This window comes from Mauremys reevesii, linkage group 4 (assembly GCF_016161935.1).
Source record: "Mauremys reevesii isolate NIE-2019 linkage group 4, ASM1616193v1, whole genome shotgun sequence".
Lineage (NCBI taxonomy): Eukaryota > Metazoa > Chordata > Testudines > Geoemydidae > Mauremys > Mauremys reevesii.
Genome location: NC_052626.1, coordinates 148,849,443 through 148,862,482, shown reverse-complemented (window position 1 = coordinate 148,862,482; position 13,040 = coordinate 148,849,443). Strand labels below are relative to the sequence as shown.

Genomic DNA, 13,040 nt, shown 5'->3' with positions numbered 1-13,040 from the left:
TGAGTACTACACTAAAGAGTGAGTTTTCTGGAAGTATTGCCTGCATATATTGGTGCAGTATCGATAATTTTATTGGGCCATTATGGTAGAATGGCCCAATAAAGGTATATTTTATAGCCGTATTAAGAAGACTAAGGTGTTTAGCTGAGCATTGTCACAGCATACCAGAGTGATAATATGTATGGCATTAGGATGCATTCGAGTAATGTAACTAGACTATTTCTTATAGAATACCAAAGTATTTTATGCCCTATTAAGTGCACCACGCTGATAGTGAACTTACTGGAGTATTAATGTGGAACACCAGAGTATTATTGTTCAGTACTATAACAAAGTAATTGGAGTACTGCTCTACAGTACCAGATTGTCTTTAGAGAACCTATGAAGAATACTACAATATTAGTGAGCTTTTGTATGGTACCAGTAATCCAACTGGGGTATTACAAGAGTACTTTTGCATGGTACTCCAATAACTGGGCTATTTCTCAGGAATACTGAAGTATAGTTTGTAGTCCTATTAAGATTGCTACCATGCTAGTCATCTTACTGGAGGATTACTTTAAAATATCAGATTACTGTACCTCTTCTGGCCCTGATTATAATACTGGACTGAAGCATACCAGGGTACATTTTAAAGATCTAAGAGTATTTCAGTACCAGTGATCCTGCTGGAGTACTACTGTAACATATTAGTGTGTCTTTTGCTGCTCCGTTGAGTATTATTGTACCAGTGAGCTTGCTGAGTATGACTGTAAAATACTCGAGTACCCTTTGTGAGAAGTACCACAGGCCTGGCGATATTACTGGAATGTTACTGTAGAATACCAGAATAACTTTTGCAGCTCTGTTTGGTATTATTCTACCAGTGAGATTGCTGGACTAGTAGTATAATATACCAGAGTATCTTTCATGGCTGTGTTAAGAGTACTAAACTCCTGGTAATCTTATTACTTAAAATACCAGCGTACTTTGTAGAGACCTATAAAGAGTGAAAATACTAATGATCTTACTGGAGTATTCCCATAGAATACAAGAGTACCGTTTGCACCTCTGCTGAATATTACTGTATCAGTGAGCATGCTGGAGTATTACCACAGAATACCAGAGTACTTTTTATAGTCCTTTTAAGGCTACAATAATATGGGTGATCTAACTAGAGTGTTGCTGTAAAACACCAGAATACCAACTGTAGTTCTCCTAAGAGGGCCACAGTTCTGGTTCTCTTAGTGGAGTCTTACAGCAGAATAGCAGGGAATTCTTGGTATCTCTATTAAGAGCATTTATGTTATCAGTGAGCTTGCTAGGCTATTACTCCAACATACCAGAGCACCTTTGGGAGTCATAATTAGAATACCACAGTATTAGTATTCTTACTGGAATAGTACTGTAAAATACCCGAATACCTTTTGTAATCTTAATACCACCGTACTAATATTCTTGCTGGAGTACTACTGTAAAAATACCAGAGTACCTTTTGCAGCTCCACCGCATACCACCACACCAGTGAGCTTGCAGGAGCATTACTGTGCTATACCAGAACACCACCTTTAATAAAATAAAATAAAATAAAATAATAAGTAATAATAAATCGTAATTAATACTATCACAGTACTTGTACTCTTACTGGAGTATTACTGTGAAGAACCTCAGCGCCTTTTTGCAGCTCCATTTCTTAATACTGCACCGGAGGGCCGTGTTCCTATTGGCAAGGCATTGCCTCTGACACCTCAACCCACAAACTGGGGTCACCTGAGGTGCCAGCAGCAGCAGCAAAGGAGGGAGGCCAGGGCAGCTCCAGAGGAAGGGAGAGGAACAGGAGAGGAGAACTGAGGGAACAATTGGTGCACATCTGGCAAGCGGCAACAGGGATGCTTGGGCAGAAGGGAGGACATGTGCTGACGTCTGCTGAACCTGTTGGTTAACATTCTAGGCAGACTAACTGGCTGGATATAAACCGCATTGGGGTGCACACCCTCTCCTGGCTGGCTGCCTCTCTCTCGGGGAGCTTTGGAGTCCCCTTTGGGTTTAGTGATTGGGCTGCTCACGAGCAGTATGGAGGAGCGGCGAACCAAGGCCAGCGGGCTGAGCTGGGCAAGGAGAATGGGGTCTCTGGTCCTGCACATTGTGCTGATGGGTAAGAGAGTCCATCTGTCTGAGTATCAGAGCGGGAGCCGAGTTAGTCTGGATCTGTAAAAGCAGCAAAAAGTCCTGCGGCACCTTATAGGCTAACAGACGTAGTGGAGCATGAGCTTTCGTGGGTGAATGCCCACTTTGTCCTCTGTCTGAGTGATCTGCTTACAGAGAGGGAGTGGGGAGGGGAGAGGCAGGACTCTTGGGTTCTATCTGCCACTCTGGGAGGGGAGTAGACTAGGGTCTAGTCTGCTGGAGCTGGGGAGTCAGGACTCCTGGGTTCTACCCTTAGCTCTGGGAGGGGAGTCTCATGGGCTAGAGCAGGGGGTGCTGGGAGCCAGGATTCCTAGGTTCTATCCCTGGCTCTGGGAAGGGGAGTGGGATCTAGTGGTTTGAGCGGGGGGTGGGAGCTGGGAGCCAGGACTCCTGGGTTCTCTCCCCAGCTCTGGGACTGGAGTGGGGTCTAGTGGTTAGGGGGGGGGCGGGGGCTGGGAGCCAGGATTCCTGGGTTCTATCCCCAGCTCTGGGAAGGGGAGTGGGGTCTAGTGGTTAAAGCGGGGGCTGGGAGCCAGGATTCCTGGGTTCTATCCCTGGCTCTGGGAAGGGGAGTGGGGTCTAGTGGTTAGAGTGGGGGGGGCTTGGAGCCAGGATTCCTGGGTTCTATCCCTGGCTCTGGGAAGGGGAGTGGGGTCTAGTGGTTAAACCGGGGGGGGGGTGGGAGCCAGGATTCCTGGGTTCTCTCCCCAGCTCTGGGAGGGGAGTGGGGTCTAGTGGTTGGGGGCTGAGAGCCAGGACTCCTGGGTTCTATCCCTGGCTCTGGGAAGGGAAATGGGGTCTAGTGGTTAGAGCGGGTGGGGGGGGGCTAAGAGCCAGGACTCCTGGTTCCATTCATAGTTCTGTGAGTCACGGGTGGGCTGTGTCCTTTGTATCTAAAGGATTCCCTGCACTGTGGCAAATCTACAGCTTCCTGTTAATTGATGTTGCTGGTGGAGTTGGTCTAACGAACTTACTGCCTTGGCTGAGGCTAGAGATGGGGTCCTGGCAAGCCTGTTATCCTTGTTCTGACTCTGTGTCAGCATCAATCCCTGGTTGCAAAATTGCCATCAATTTGCAGTATCTGGGGTGTTCAAAGGTTTTGGTCAAAATGCTGCAAAATTCCGGGGCAAGTAATTTGCGATAGAAACATCCAGGCTTAAAAAAAACTTGTGATCCCCAAATTGCCAAGGTCTGGGTTAAAAAGTGCCAAATTCTGGGCAGAAAAAAATATTTCTGGAGAGAAAAAAAACCAGAAAAATCGGTGTAAAAAAATTTTTAAATCCCAAAAGTTGGGCTGAAAGATATTTTCAGTGGGGCAAACACTTGCCCAGAAATACTAAAAAATTCGGATAACAATAATTGGGACTGAAAGGGGAACTGGTCAAAAAAGTTGGTTTGGGGGAAAAGCAGTCATTTGTCTTAAAAAAACCTACTAATATCTGGGTCAAAGCTTTTGGGGTCAAATACGCAAAACTTGGGGTTGAAAGAGAACCCGGTCCAAAAATGCAAAAAATCAAAGACATTTAGTGGGGAAAAGAAGCCAAGATTTATCGAAACATACTAAGCTCTGGGTCAAATGTTTGAGTTGAAAATGTAGCTGCATCCAAAAATGCCATAACCTGGGCTAAAAAAAAAAAGGCTTGGTGCAAACATGCAACATGATTTTGGTTAAAATAATGCAAAAAGAAAAGTATTTTTTTTTATTTTGGCACAAAAATGGGTTAAATTGTAAGAACTGTCCTAAATCTGTATCCATATCAAGCGTGCGCCAGTGTGGTTCATTACATAGGCAATAGAAATCATTTAGTTATTTCTCTGGCCTGTTTCACCTTTTGCTAGCAACCTTTATATTGAGTTTCAGGTCCACCCTTGTCTATGCAACGCCTCCCTACTTAGAATCACCTGCAGATTTAAGGCTCTGATTAAATGCAAATACTGTGCAGTTGTTTCCCAGCTGCTCCACCCCAGAGGTGGCTGCATTGCAGCTCTGGGTGAGCCATCCTTGTGGGCCTGTTCCCCATCTGCCCTACCCGAGATGCACCTGTCTTTCTCTCAGTGTCTGCACTCCCCTCCCCACATATTTTAAGCCTCTCTCCTAATCAAATGAAGCATCTGGCACAAACTTTTTAATCCCATCACAGACACACAGGAAGAGACGGTTCCCACTACAAGCTACACAGAATCATGCGCCCCATTTTATTGGGGGGGAAACTGAGCCCCAGAGCAAAGCACGGACTTACCCCCGGGGAATCTTTAGCAAACCTGGGAATAGAACCCAGGAGTCCTGGCTCCCAGCCCCCCCATTCTAACCCACTAGATCCCACTCCCCTCCAAGAGCTGGGGAGAGAACCCAGGAGCCCTGGCTCCCACCCCCCTGCTCTAACCCACCAGACCCCACTCCCCTCCCAGAGCCGGGGAGAGAACCCAGGAGTCCTGGCTCCCAGCCCCCCCATTCTAACCCACCAGACCCCACTCCCCTCCCAGAGCCGGGAGAGAACCCAGGAGCCCTGGCTCCCAGACCCCCCATGCGCCAACCCACTAGACCCCACTCCCCTCCCAGAGCTGGGGAGAGAACCCAGGAGTCCTGCCTTTCTCCTGTCCTGAAGGGCTCCAGAATAATGTGAGGGGAGAAAGTTATCCCATTGGTCTCTCCTCCGTGTCCCTCAGCCGATGCCCAACCTGCCCATACACTCCAGCCGAGCCGGGCCAGGCGAACAGCTCTGCCCGCCGGGACCCCAGCGAGGCCGGGCCTGGAAGATAAGGTGGGCACTATCTTCCCAAGTGCTCATCCCCCGGCCCCGGGTGCAACCAGCCGGCAGAACTCCACGCCTCCGGGGGAGTTCTACAGCTGGGCTGTTCAATTGGCTAATGAGGGACCTGTAATTGTTAACGAGCCACTGCCCAGGCAAGCCTGGCAAAAGGCGACGTCATTCATGTGGGTCGTGTGGATTGAGTACACAATGCCAAGGAGTGGGAGGGAGGAGACATGATGCCATGCTAGATGGGGGGCAGAGATGGGAGTGGGATACCAGGGTAGATGGGCCTGTGTGTCTGACCTGGGATGGCAGAGATGGGGGCGGGATCCAGGGTAGATGGGCCCATGGGTCTGACCTGGGGTGACAGGGGTGGGGGCGGGATCCAGGGTAGATGGGCCCATGGGTCTGACCTGGGGTGGGAGGGGTGGGGGCGGGATACCAGGGTAGATGGGCCCATGGGTCTGACCTGGAGTGATAGGGGTGGGGCGGGATACCAGGGTAGATGGGCCCAGGGGTCTGACCTGGGGTGCCAGGGGGGGGGGCGGGATCCAGGGTAGATGGGCCCATGGGTCTGACCTGGGGTGACAGGGGTGGGGGCTGGATACCAGGGTAGATGGGCCCAGGGGTCTGACCTGGGGTGACAGAGATGGGGGCAGGATCCAGGGTAGATGGGCCCATGGGTCTGACCCGGGGTGGCAGGGGTGGGGGCGGGATACCAGGGTAGATGGGCCCATGGGTCTGACCTGGGATGGCAGAGATGGGGGCGGGATCCAGGGTAGATGGGCCCATGGGTCTGACCTGGGATGGCAGAGATGGGGGCGGGATCCAGGGTAGATGGGCCCATGGGTCTGACCTGAGATGGCAGAGATGGGGGCGGGATCCAGGGTAGATGGGCCCATGGGTCTGACCTGGGGTGACAGAGGTGGGGGCGCGATACCAGGGTAGATGGATCCATGGGTCTGACCCGGGGTGACAAGGGTGGGGGTGGGATCCAGGGTAGATGGGCCCATGGGTCTGACCTGGGGTGACAGAGGTGGGGGCGGGATCCAGGGTAGATGGGCCCATGGGTCTGATCCGGGGTGACAGAGATGGGGGCGGGATCCAGGGTAGATGGGCCCATGGGTCTGATCCGGGGTGACAGGGGTGGGGGCGGGATCCAGGGTAGATGGGCCTGTGGGGCTAATCCGGGGCAGCAGGAAGGATTAAGGATGCCGGGGTGTGACCAGCCCAAAGACGCTGGGCCGGGCCTGTCGCCAGACCTGTTATGACACGAAGGCAGAACCACATTCCACGGTGCTGGAGCTCCCTGCCTCCATCCTTCACTTCCTTCTCCCTAATCCCGGGTAATTGCCACCCTGTAATTAAACATGGGAACATGAAGCCAGCTGTGATGCGCCTGCTCGGATCCCATCCGGGCCCTGGAATGTGGATCTGCCTCTGGGAGCAGCCGGGGAACAGCCCTAGGTCCGAGACCCTCAATCCCAGACCCGTCACAGCGGGGTGACCTGAGGCAGGGAGCTGCTCAGAGGGTGACCAACATGGTGGGGCTGTCTGAGTCTGCCGGGAGCCTGAGCCGATTGCTCAGAGAGGTGTGAACCACCCTGACTGAAACCGACACTGCCGGAGTCTTCAGAGAGCCTGAACCAATTGCTCTGAGAAGCCCAAATCAGAGCTGGGTGGGAAACAGTTTCAAATATTTTCCAAACTTTTTTCCCAGCTGAAATTGGGTTCAAACATCCAAACCCTGACGATATTGAGGAACTGAAAAAAAATATATTTCCCATATTGGGTCTATCGAAAAGGGTTTTTTTGATTTCCACTTTTTTCTGAACCTTTTTTCTTCCCCTCTCCTCCCCCTCCTCCCCCCCACCCCCGGCTCATTTCCTTACAGTTCAAAATTCAAAATCTGTTTGAGGCAGGAATTTTTCCATCCAAAAATGTCCAAATCAAACTTTTTGGCCGGCTCAAAAGACCTTTTTTTTCCTCCTCTGGGGTGGCTGGCTCGACTGGCACTGAGATGCAGCCACTGCTGGGGTGGGGCAGCTGAGGAACAGCCACCCAGCAGTGCCACGGGGGGATGACTCACCTGGTGCTGAGATGCAGCCACCTCTGGGGTGGAATTGGGTAGCATAGCTGGTCTCTCTGCTGCCCCCTGGTGGTGGACGGGAGAAAGGACCCTTGAGGCCGCTGCATCTAGGCAGACCCCGTGGCTCTCCCTCTGACTCTGTCTTTTTGCATTTCAGGTGCCCAGCAGAGCGAGGCAAACGGAGGTGAGTCTTGAGCCACTCTCAGCAATGGCCACGCCCGGTGCTGGCCCCCCAGCAGTAGGGGCGCCAGGTGTCCGGTTTTCGACTGGAACGCCCGGTCAAAAAGGGACCCTTAAAAGTCTGGTTGGCGGCCCAGCGGGGCTAAGGCAGGCTAGTCACTGCCTGTCCTGGCTCCGCGCTGCGCCCCAGAAGTGGCCAGCAGGCCCGGCTCCTAGGCTGGGGGGCCACGGGGCTCCATGCGCTGCCCCCGCCCCGAGCACCAGCTCCACACTCCCATTGGCCGGGAACCGCGGCCAATGGGAGCTGCGGAGGCGGTGCCTGTGGGCGAGAGCAGCACGCAGAGCCTGCTGGCCCCCCGCCTAGGAGCCGGGCCTGCTGGCCACTTCTGGGGCGCAGCACGGAGCCAGGACAGGCAGGGACTAGCCTGCCTTAGCCCCCCTGGGCCGCTGACCGGGAGCCGCCTGAGGTAAGGCAGTGCCTCCACCCCCAGCCCCAGCCCTGAGCGCCCCACCCAGAGACCCTTCTGCACCCCAAACCCCTCATCCCGGCCCCACCCCAGAGCCCTCGGCCCCGCCTGCCTCCCAACCCCTGCCTCAACCCGCAGCCCCTCTCCCACCCTAAACCCCTCATTTCTGGCCCCACCCTGGAGCCCGCACCCCCTCCCACACCCCAGCCCCCTTCCCCAGCCCAGTGAAAGTGAGTGAGGGTCGGGGCGAGCGAGCCAACCAGGGGAGGGGGAATGTAGTGAGCAGGGGCGGGGCCTCAGGTTAGGGGCGGGGCCTCCGGGAAGGGGCGGGGCTAAGGTGTTCGGTTTTGTGCAACGCCACCCACTGGACCCCAGGGCCGAGCCCGGATCCGACCTTCTGTGCCCTTTCTCCGCAGTCTGCGGGAAGCCTCGCCTGAACCTGAACCGGCTGGTGAAGGGGCAGGACACGGTGCCGGGAGAGTTCCCCTGGCAGGCCAGCATCCAGTGGAAAGGAGTCCACATGTGCGGGGCGTCCCTGATCAACGACGAATGGGTGGTTACGGCCGCTCATTGCTTCTTCCAGTGAGTACCGGGCTCTCCAGCCGCAGCTCTGCCGGTGCCCCTCACTCCCGACCCGCAGCCCCTGCTAGCCCAGCCCTGCCCCCCCCAGCTCTGCTGGTGCCCCTCACTCCCGACCCGCAGCCCCTGCTAGCCCAGCCCTGGCCCCCCCAGCTCTGCCAGTGCCCCTCACTCCTGACCCGCAGCCCCTGCCAGCCCCGCCCTGCCCCCCCCCAGCTCTGTCGGTGCCCCTCACTCCCGACCCGCAGCCCCTGCCAGCCCAGCGCTGGGCTCCCCCAGCTCTGCTGGTGCCCCTCACTCCCGACCCGCAGCCCCTGCTAGCCCAGCCCTGGCCCCCCCCAGCTCTGTCGGTGCCCCTCACTCCCGACCCGCAGCCCCTGCCAGCCCAGCCCTGGGCTCCCCCAGCTCTGCCAGTGCCCCTCACTCCCGACCTGTCTCTGATGTGTTTCTCTGCCCCCAACCAGGGCCCGGAACCTGACCCAGTACCGGGTGGTGCTGGGGGCCCACCAGCTGCTGAAGCCGGGCCCCAACGCGTGCGCCTGCCCGGTCCAGCGCATTATCACCAACTCCCGCTACGCCGGGCAGACCACGAGCGGAGACATCGCCCTGGTCCAGCTGGCCAGGAGGCTGAATTTCACTGACTACATCCTGCCCATCTGCCTCCCGGACGCCTCCGTCCAGTTCCCCCCGGGCAAAGTCTGCTGGGTGACCGGCTGGGGCCACGTGCGCTCCTGGGGTAGGTCGGGATGGGACACCCGGGGTGGGGACGGGTCCTTGGAGTAGGTCTAGGGGAATGCGGGGCCAGAAGGATGGGAAGGAGTGAGGTCTGGCAGGGCTCAGGCGATCTGGAGTTCTAGTGATGGGAGAAAGAAAGAAAGAAAGAAAGAAAGAAAGAAAGAAAGAAAGAAAGAAAGAAAGAAAGAAAAGGGGAATGGGAACATAAGAACGGCTGTACCGGGTCAGACCAAAGGTCCATCTAGCCCAGTATCTGGACAGTGGCCAATGCCAGGTGCCCCAGAGGGAGTGAACCTAACAGGCAATGATCAAGTGATCTCTCTCCTGCCATCCATCTCCATCCTCTGACAAACAGAGTCTGGGGACACCATTATTAAGAAAGAAAGAAAGAAAGAAAGAAAGAAAGAAAGAAAGAAAGAAAGAAAGAAAGAAAGGGAATGGGAAAGAAAGAAAGAAAAGAAAAAGGGAATGAGAGAAAGAAAGAAAAAGGGAATGGGGAAAAAAGGAAGAAAGAAAGATAAAAAGGGAATGAGAAAGAAAGAAAGAAAGATAAAAAGGGAATGGGAATGGGAAAGAAAGAAAGAAAGAAAAAGAAAGAAAAAGGGAATGGGAAAGAAAGAAAGAAAAGAAAAGGGGAATGGGAAAGAAAGAACATAAGAACATAAGAAAGGCCGTACCGGGTCAGACCAAAGGTCCATCTGACAGTGGCCAATGCCAGGTGCCCCAGAGGGAGTGAACCTAACAGGCAATGATCAAGTGATCTCTCTCCTGCCATCCATCTCCATCCTCTGACGAACAGAGGCTAGGGACACTATTATTAAGAAAGAAAGAAAGAAAGAAAGAAAGAAAGAAAGAAAGAAAGAAAGAAAGAAGGAAATGAAATAAAAAGAGCAAGTCTGACCCCTAGTGTTAAAGGAGGGGACAAGGAGTGAATTGACGCATTAAAACAAAAGAAAAGGAAGGAAGAGGCCTAACGTTAAGGGGTGGGACGCACGGAGGGAAGGACAGAGTGTAAAAATGAAAGAATGAGCCCTCGAGTTAAAGACGGGGGCCTGGCAGAGAACGAGAGAATGAGACAATGAATGGAAGAGTGAAAAAAGCCTTGGACTTAAGGGGAGGGCAGCGAGAGAACAACAGAAAGCGAAAAGGCCTGGAAAAGGAAAGACCGAACCCCTGTGGTTGCAGGAGGGCTAGAGAGCGAAGGGAAGAACAAGGAGATGAAGGAAAGAAAGCAATGAGCTGTAGAGTAGGGCGGAAGGGAATGGGGGAACAGGGGAGAACGAAAGAAGGAAACTCCTGCGTTAGAGGGGTTAGAAAGCTCAGCTGCGGAGGCGCATGGAAGAGCCTTGGGTGCAATGGCTGGGCCGCGGGAGAGGGACGCCGGCGCAGACACAGGCCGAAGGGCAGGGTGCTCTGGGGAGGGCAGTTCAGCGCTGCCCCCCAGGGGCCGGGCCGCGGGAGAGGGACGCCGGCGCAGACACAGGCCGAACGGCAGGGTGCTCTGGGGAGGGCAGATCAGCGCTGCCCCCCAGGGGCCGGGCCGCGGGAGAAGCGCTGGAGCAGACACAGGCCGAACGGCAGGGTGCTCTGGGGAGGGCAGATCAGCGCTGCCCCCCAGGGGCCGGGCCGCGGGAGAGGGACGCCGGCGCAGACACAGGCCGAACGGCAGGGTGCTCTGGGGAGGGCAGTTCAGCGCTGCCCCCCAGGGGCCGGGCCGCGGGAGAGGGACGCTGGAGCAGACACAGGCCGAACGGCAGGGTGCTCTGGGGAGGGCAGTTCAGCGCTGCCCCCCAGGGGCCGGGCCGCGGGAGAGGGACGCCGGCGCAGACACAGGCCGAACGGCAGGGTGCTCTGGGGAGGGCAGTTCAGCGCTGCCCCCCAGGGGCCGGGCCGCGGGAGAGGGACGCCGGCGCAGACACAGGCCGAACGGCAGGGTGCTCTGGGAGGGCAGATCAGCGCTGCCCCCCAGGGGCCGGGCCGCGGGAGAGGGACGCCGGCGCAGACACAGGCCGAACGGCAGGGTGCTCTGGGGAGGGCAGATCAGCGCTGCCCCCCAGGGGCCGGGCTGAGCCCAGCGCCTCACCACCAGCTCTTGCTGCCCCTTGCAGTGGACCTGCCGTCCCCGCAGACCCTGCAGAAGCTGCAAGTCCCCATCATCGACTCCAAGACGTGCCGGAACCTCTACCTCACCAACATGCAGAACAGGCTGCCCCTCAGGAACATCCAGGATGACATGATCTGTGCCGGTTACGCCGAGGGCATTAGGGACGCCTGCAACGTGAGAGTCCCCTGGCCAGAGAACCCAGGAGTCCTGGCTCCCAGCCCCTCCCCATCTCCGTAACTCCCTTTACCCCACTCCCCTCCCAGAGCTGGGGAGAGAACCCAAGAGTCCTGGCTCCCAGCCCCCCCCCCGACCCCACTCCCCTCCCAGAGCTGGGGAGAGAACCCAGGAGTCCTGGCTCCCAGCCCAGGGAGCAGGCTGGGGGGGGAGGTATAGGCCCAGGGTCCCATCACAGAGCAGGTCACAGCTACTAGACAATCCCTTTTCTGCATCACAGGGCAACTGTTCTCCACCTGCCAAGCCCCACCCCAGAGGTGGCTGCATTTTAGTACTGGGCGAGCCATCCCTTTGGAGCACTGCTGTGTGAATCCAGTTGCCCCACCCCAGAGGTGAATGCATTTCAGAGCTGCCACCTGCAGAGACCCTCCTGACTGAGACTGGGGCCCCGTTGTGCCAGGCACTGCACAGACCCCGCCCAAGATCAGGGCCCCATTGTGATTAAGGAAGTCCGTGGCATAGCTCAGAATAGACCCAAACCCCCTGGTTCCCAGCCCAGTGCACTAACCCTTCTCTCTCTCGGCTCCTTAGGGTGACTCTGGTGGCCCTATGGCCTGCATTGTGGGTGATGTCTGGGTGCTGGCTGGAATCGTCAGCTGGGGCGAAGGCTGCGCAATCAGAAACCGCCCCGGAGTCTACAGTCGCCTCACCTCCTACCAAAGCTGGATCCGGGAATATATCCCCAACCTGGAGTTTGTCAAGGAGCCCAAAGGCCGGGAATCCCGTGCTGTGGCAGACATCAAGGGCCAAAAGCACCCTGGCGCTGGCTCGCCCAGCCAGGCTGCCTCTGTCATTGCCAACACCCTGCTGCTCCTGGCCTGCCTGCTGTATCTGATTTAAAACCAAGGCAGGAGGACAGAGAAAAAGAGAGAATTCCCCCACTCCTCTGTCAAGCTAGAAGGAAAAGGAAGAAGGAATCTATAGTTCTGGTCCAGTCTCCTCAGTGTTGGCTACCTAAAGGCCCTGGGTTTTAGCATTCCCTTTGGGGAAGTATTTTAAACATTTAAAAACTAAGGAAATTCCCAGCTAAAAAACTTTGTGAAACACTATAAATGTGTGTACACTCCTCTGCAACTACAGCAAGGGTGCCATAGTCACGAGGGGGTGGTCAACCACTTGTTCTAGATCTCTATCTTCAGGTATATATTTAGGATTAGGGAGTTTAAGATGGAACAAAACAACCTTTGCTGATCATTTCATAAATACATAGGGCCCAGCAATCAGCGTCTGTTTTTGCCAGGTGGGCGAGATAACTTGGGAGGAGTCACGGAGGTTTTGGCTGAGGGTGAAGCTAATCAAAAATGTTTTGAATGTTGCTAATTTCACAACATGTCAACATTTCTGATTTTGACCAGGAACCGATTGATACGTATTAATGCCATCGGACAAGGCCCGGGGAAGACCTCATCTGGACTCCTGTGCTCAGTTCTGGGCATCCGAGATAAAGAAAGTGGGACTCAGAGTTGGATAGGTGCAGAAAAGGTCTTCTAAGACGATGAGGAGATTGGGAAGCCAATCTTCTGAGAAGAGACTCAGAGAGGTTGGCTTTTTTCACGTAGAAAAACCAAGACTGAGAGGGGAACTGAGTTTGTAAATGTAGAAAATTTGAAAATTGCAAATGTTGAACATTTGAAAGTTGCAAATTTAGATGAGGAAAATAATAGGAAAAATCCTGACATAAATAAATAAAAACATTTTCAATTCTCCTCTTCCATCACCACCCTCTTTTGACC

General features: G+C 54.9%; 1 protein-coding gene across 1 annotated transcript; it reads left to right on the top strand.

Moving 5' to 3' along the window:
* Positions 1–2,052: 2,052 nt before the first annotated feature.
* LOC120403320 (serine protease 27-like) lies at positions 2,053–12,373 on the top strand. Its single transcript, XM_039534300.1, has 6 exons — positions 2,053–2,134; positions 7,166–7,192; positions 8,072–8,237; positions 8,699–8,970; positions 11,078–11,247; positions 11,839–12,373. The coding sequence occupies exons 1-6, from the start codon at positions 2,053–2,055 to the stop codon at positions 12,145–12,147; spliced, it is 1,026 nt and encodes a 341-aa protein (XP_039390234.1). The 3' UTR covers positions 12,148–12,373.
* The last annotated feature ends 667 nt before the right edge of the window (positions 12,374–13,040 follow it).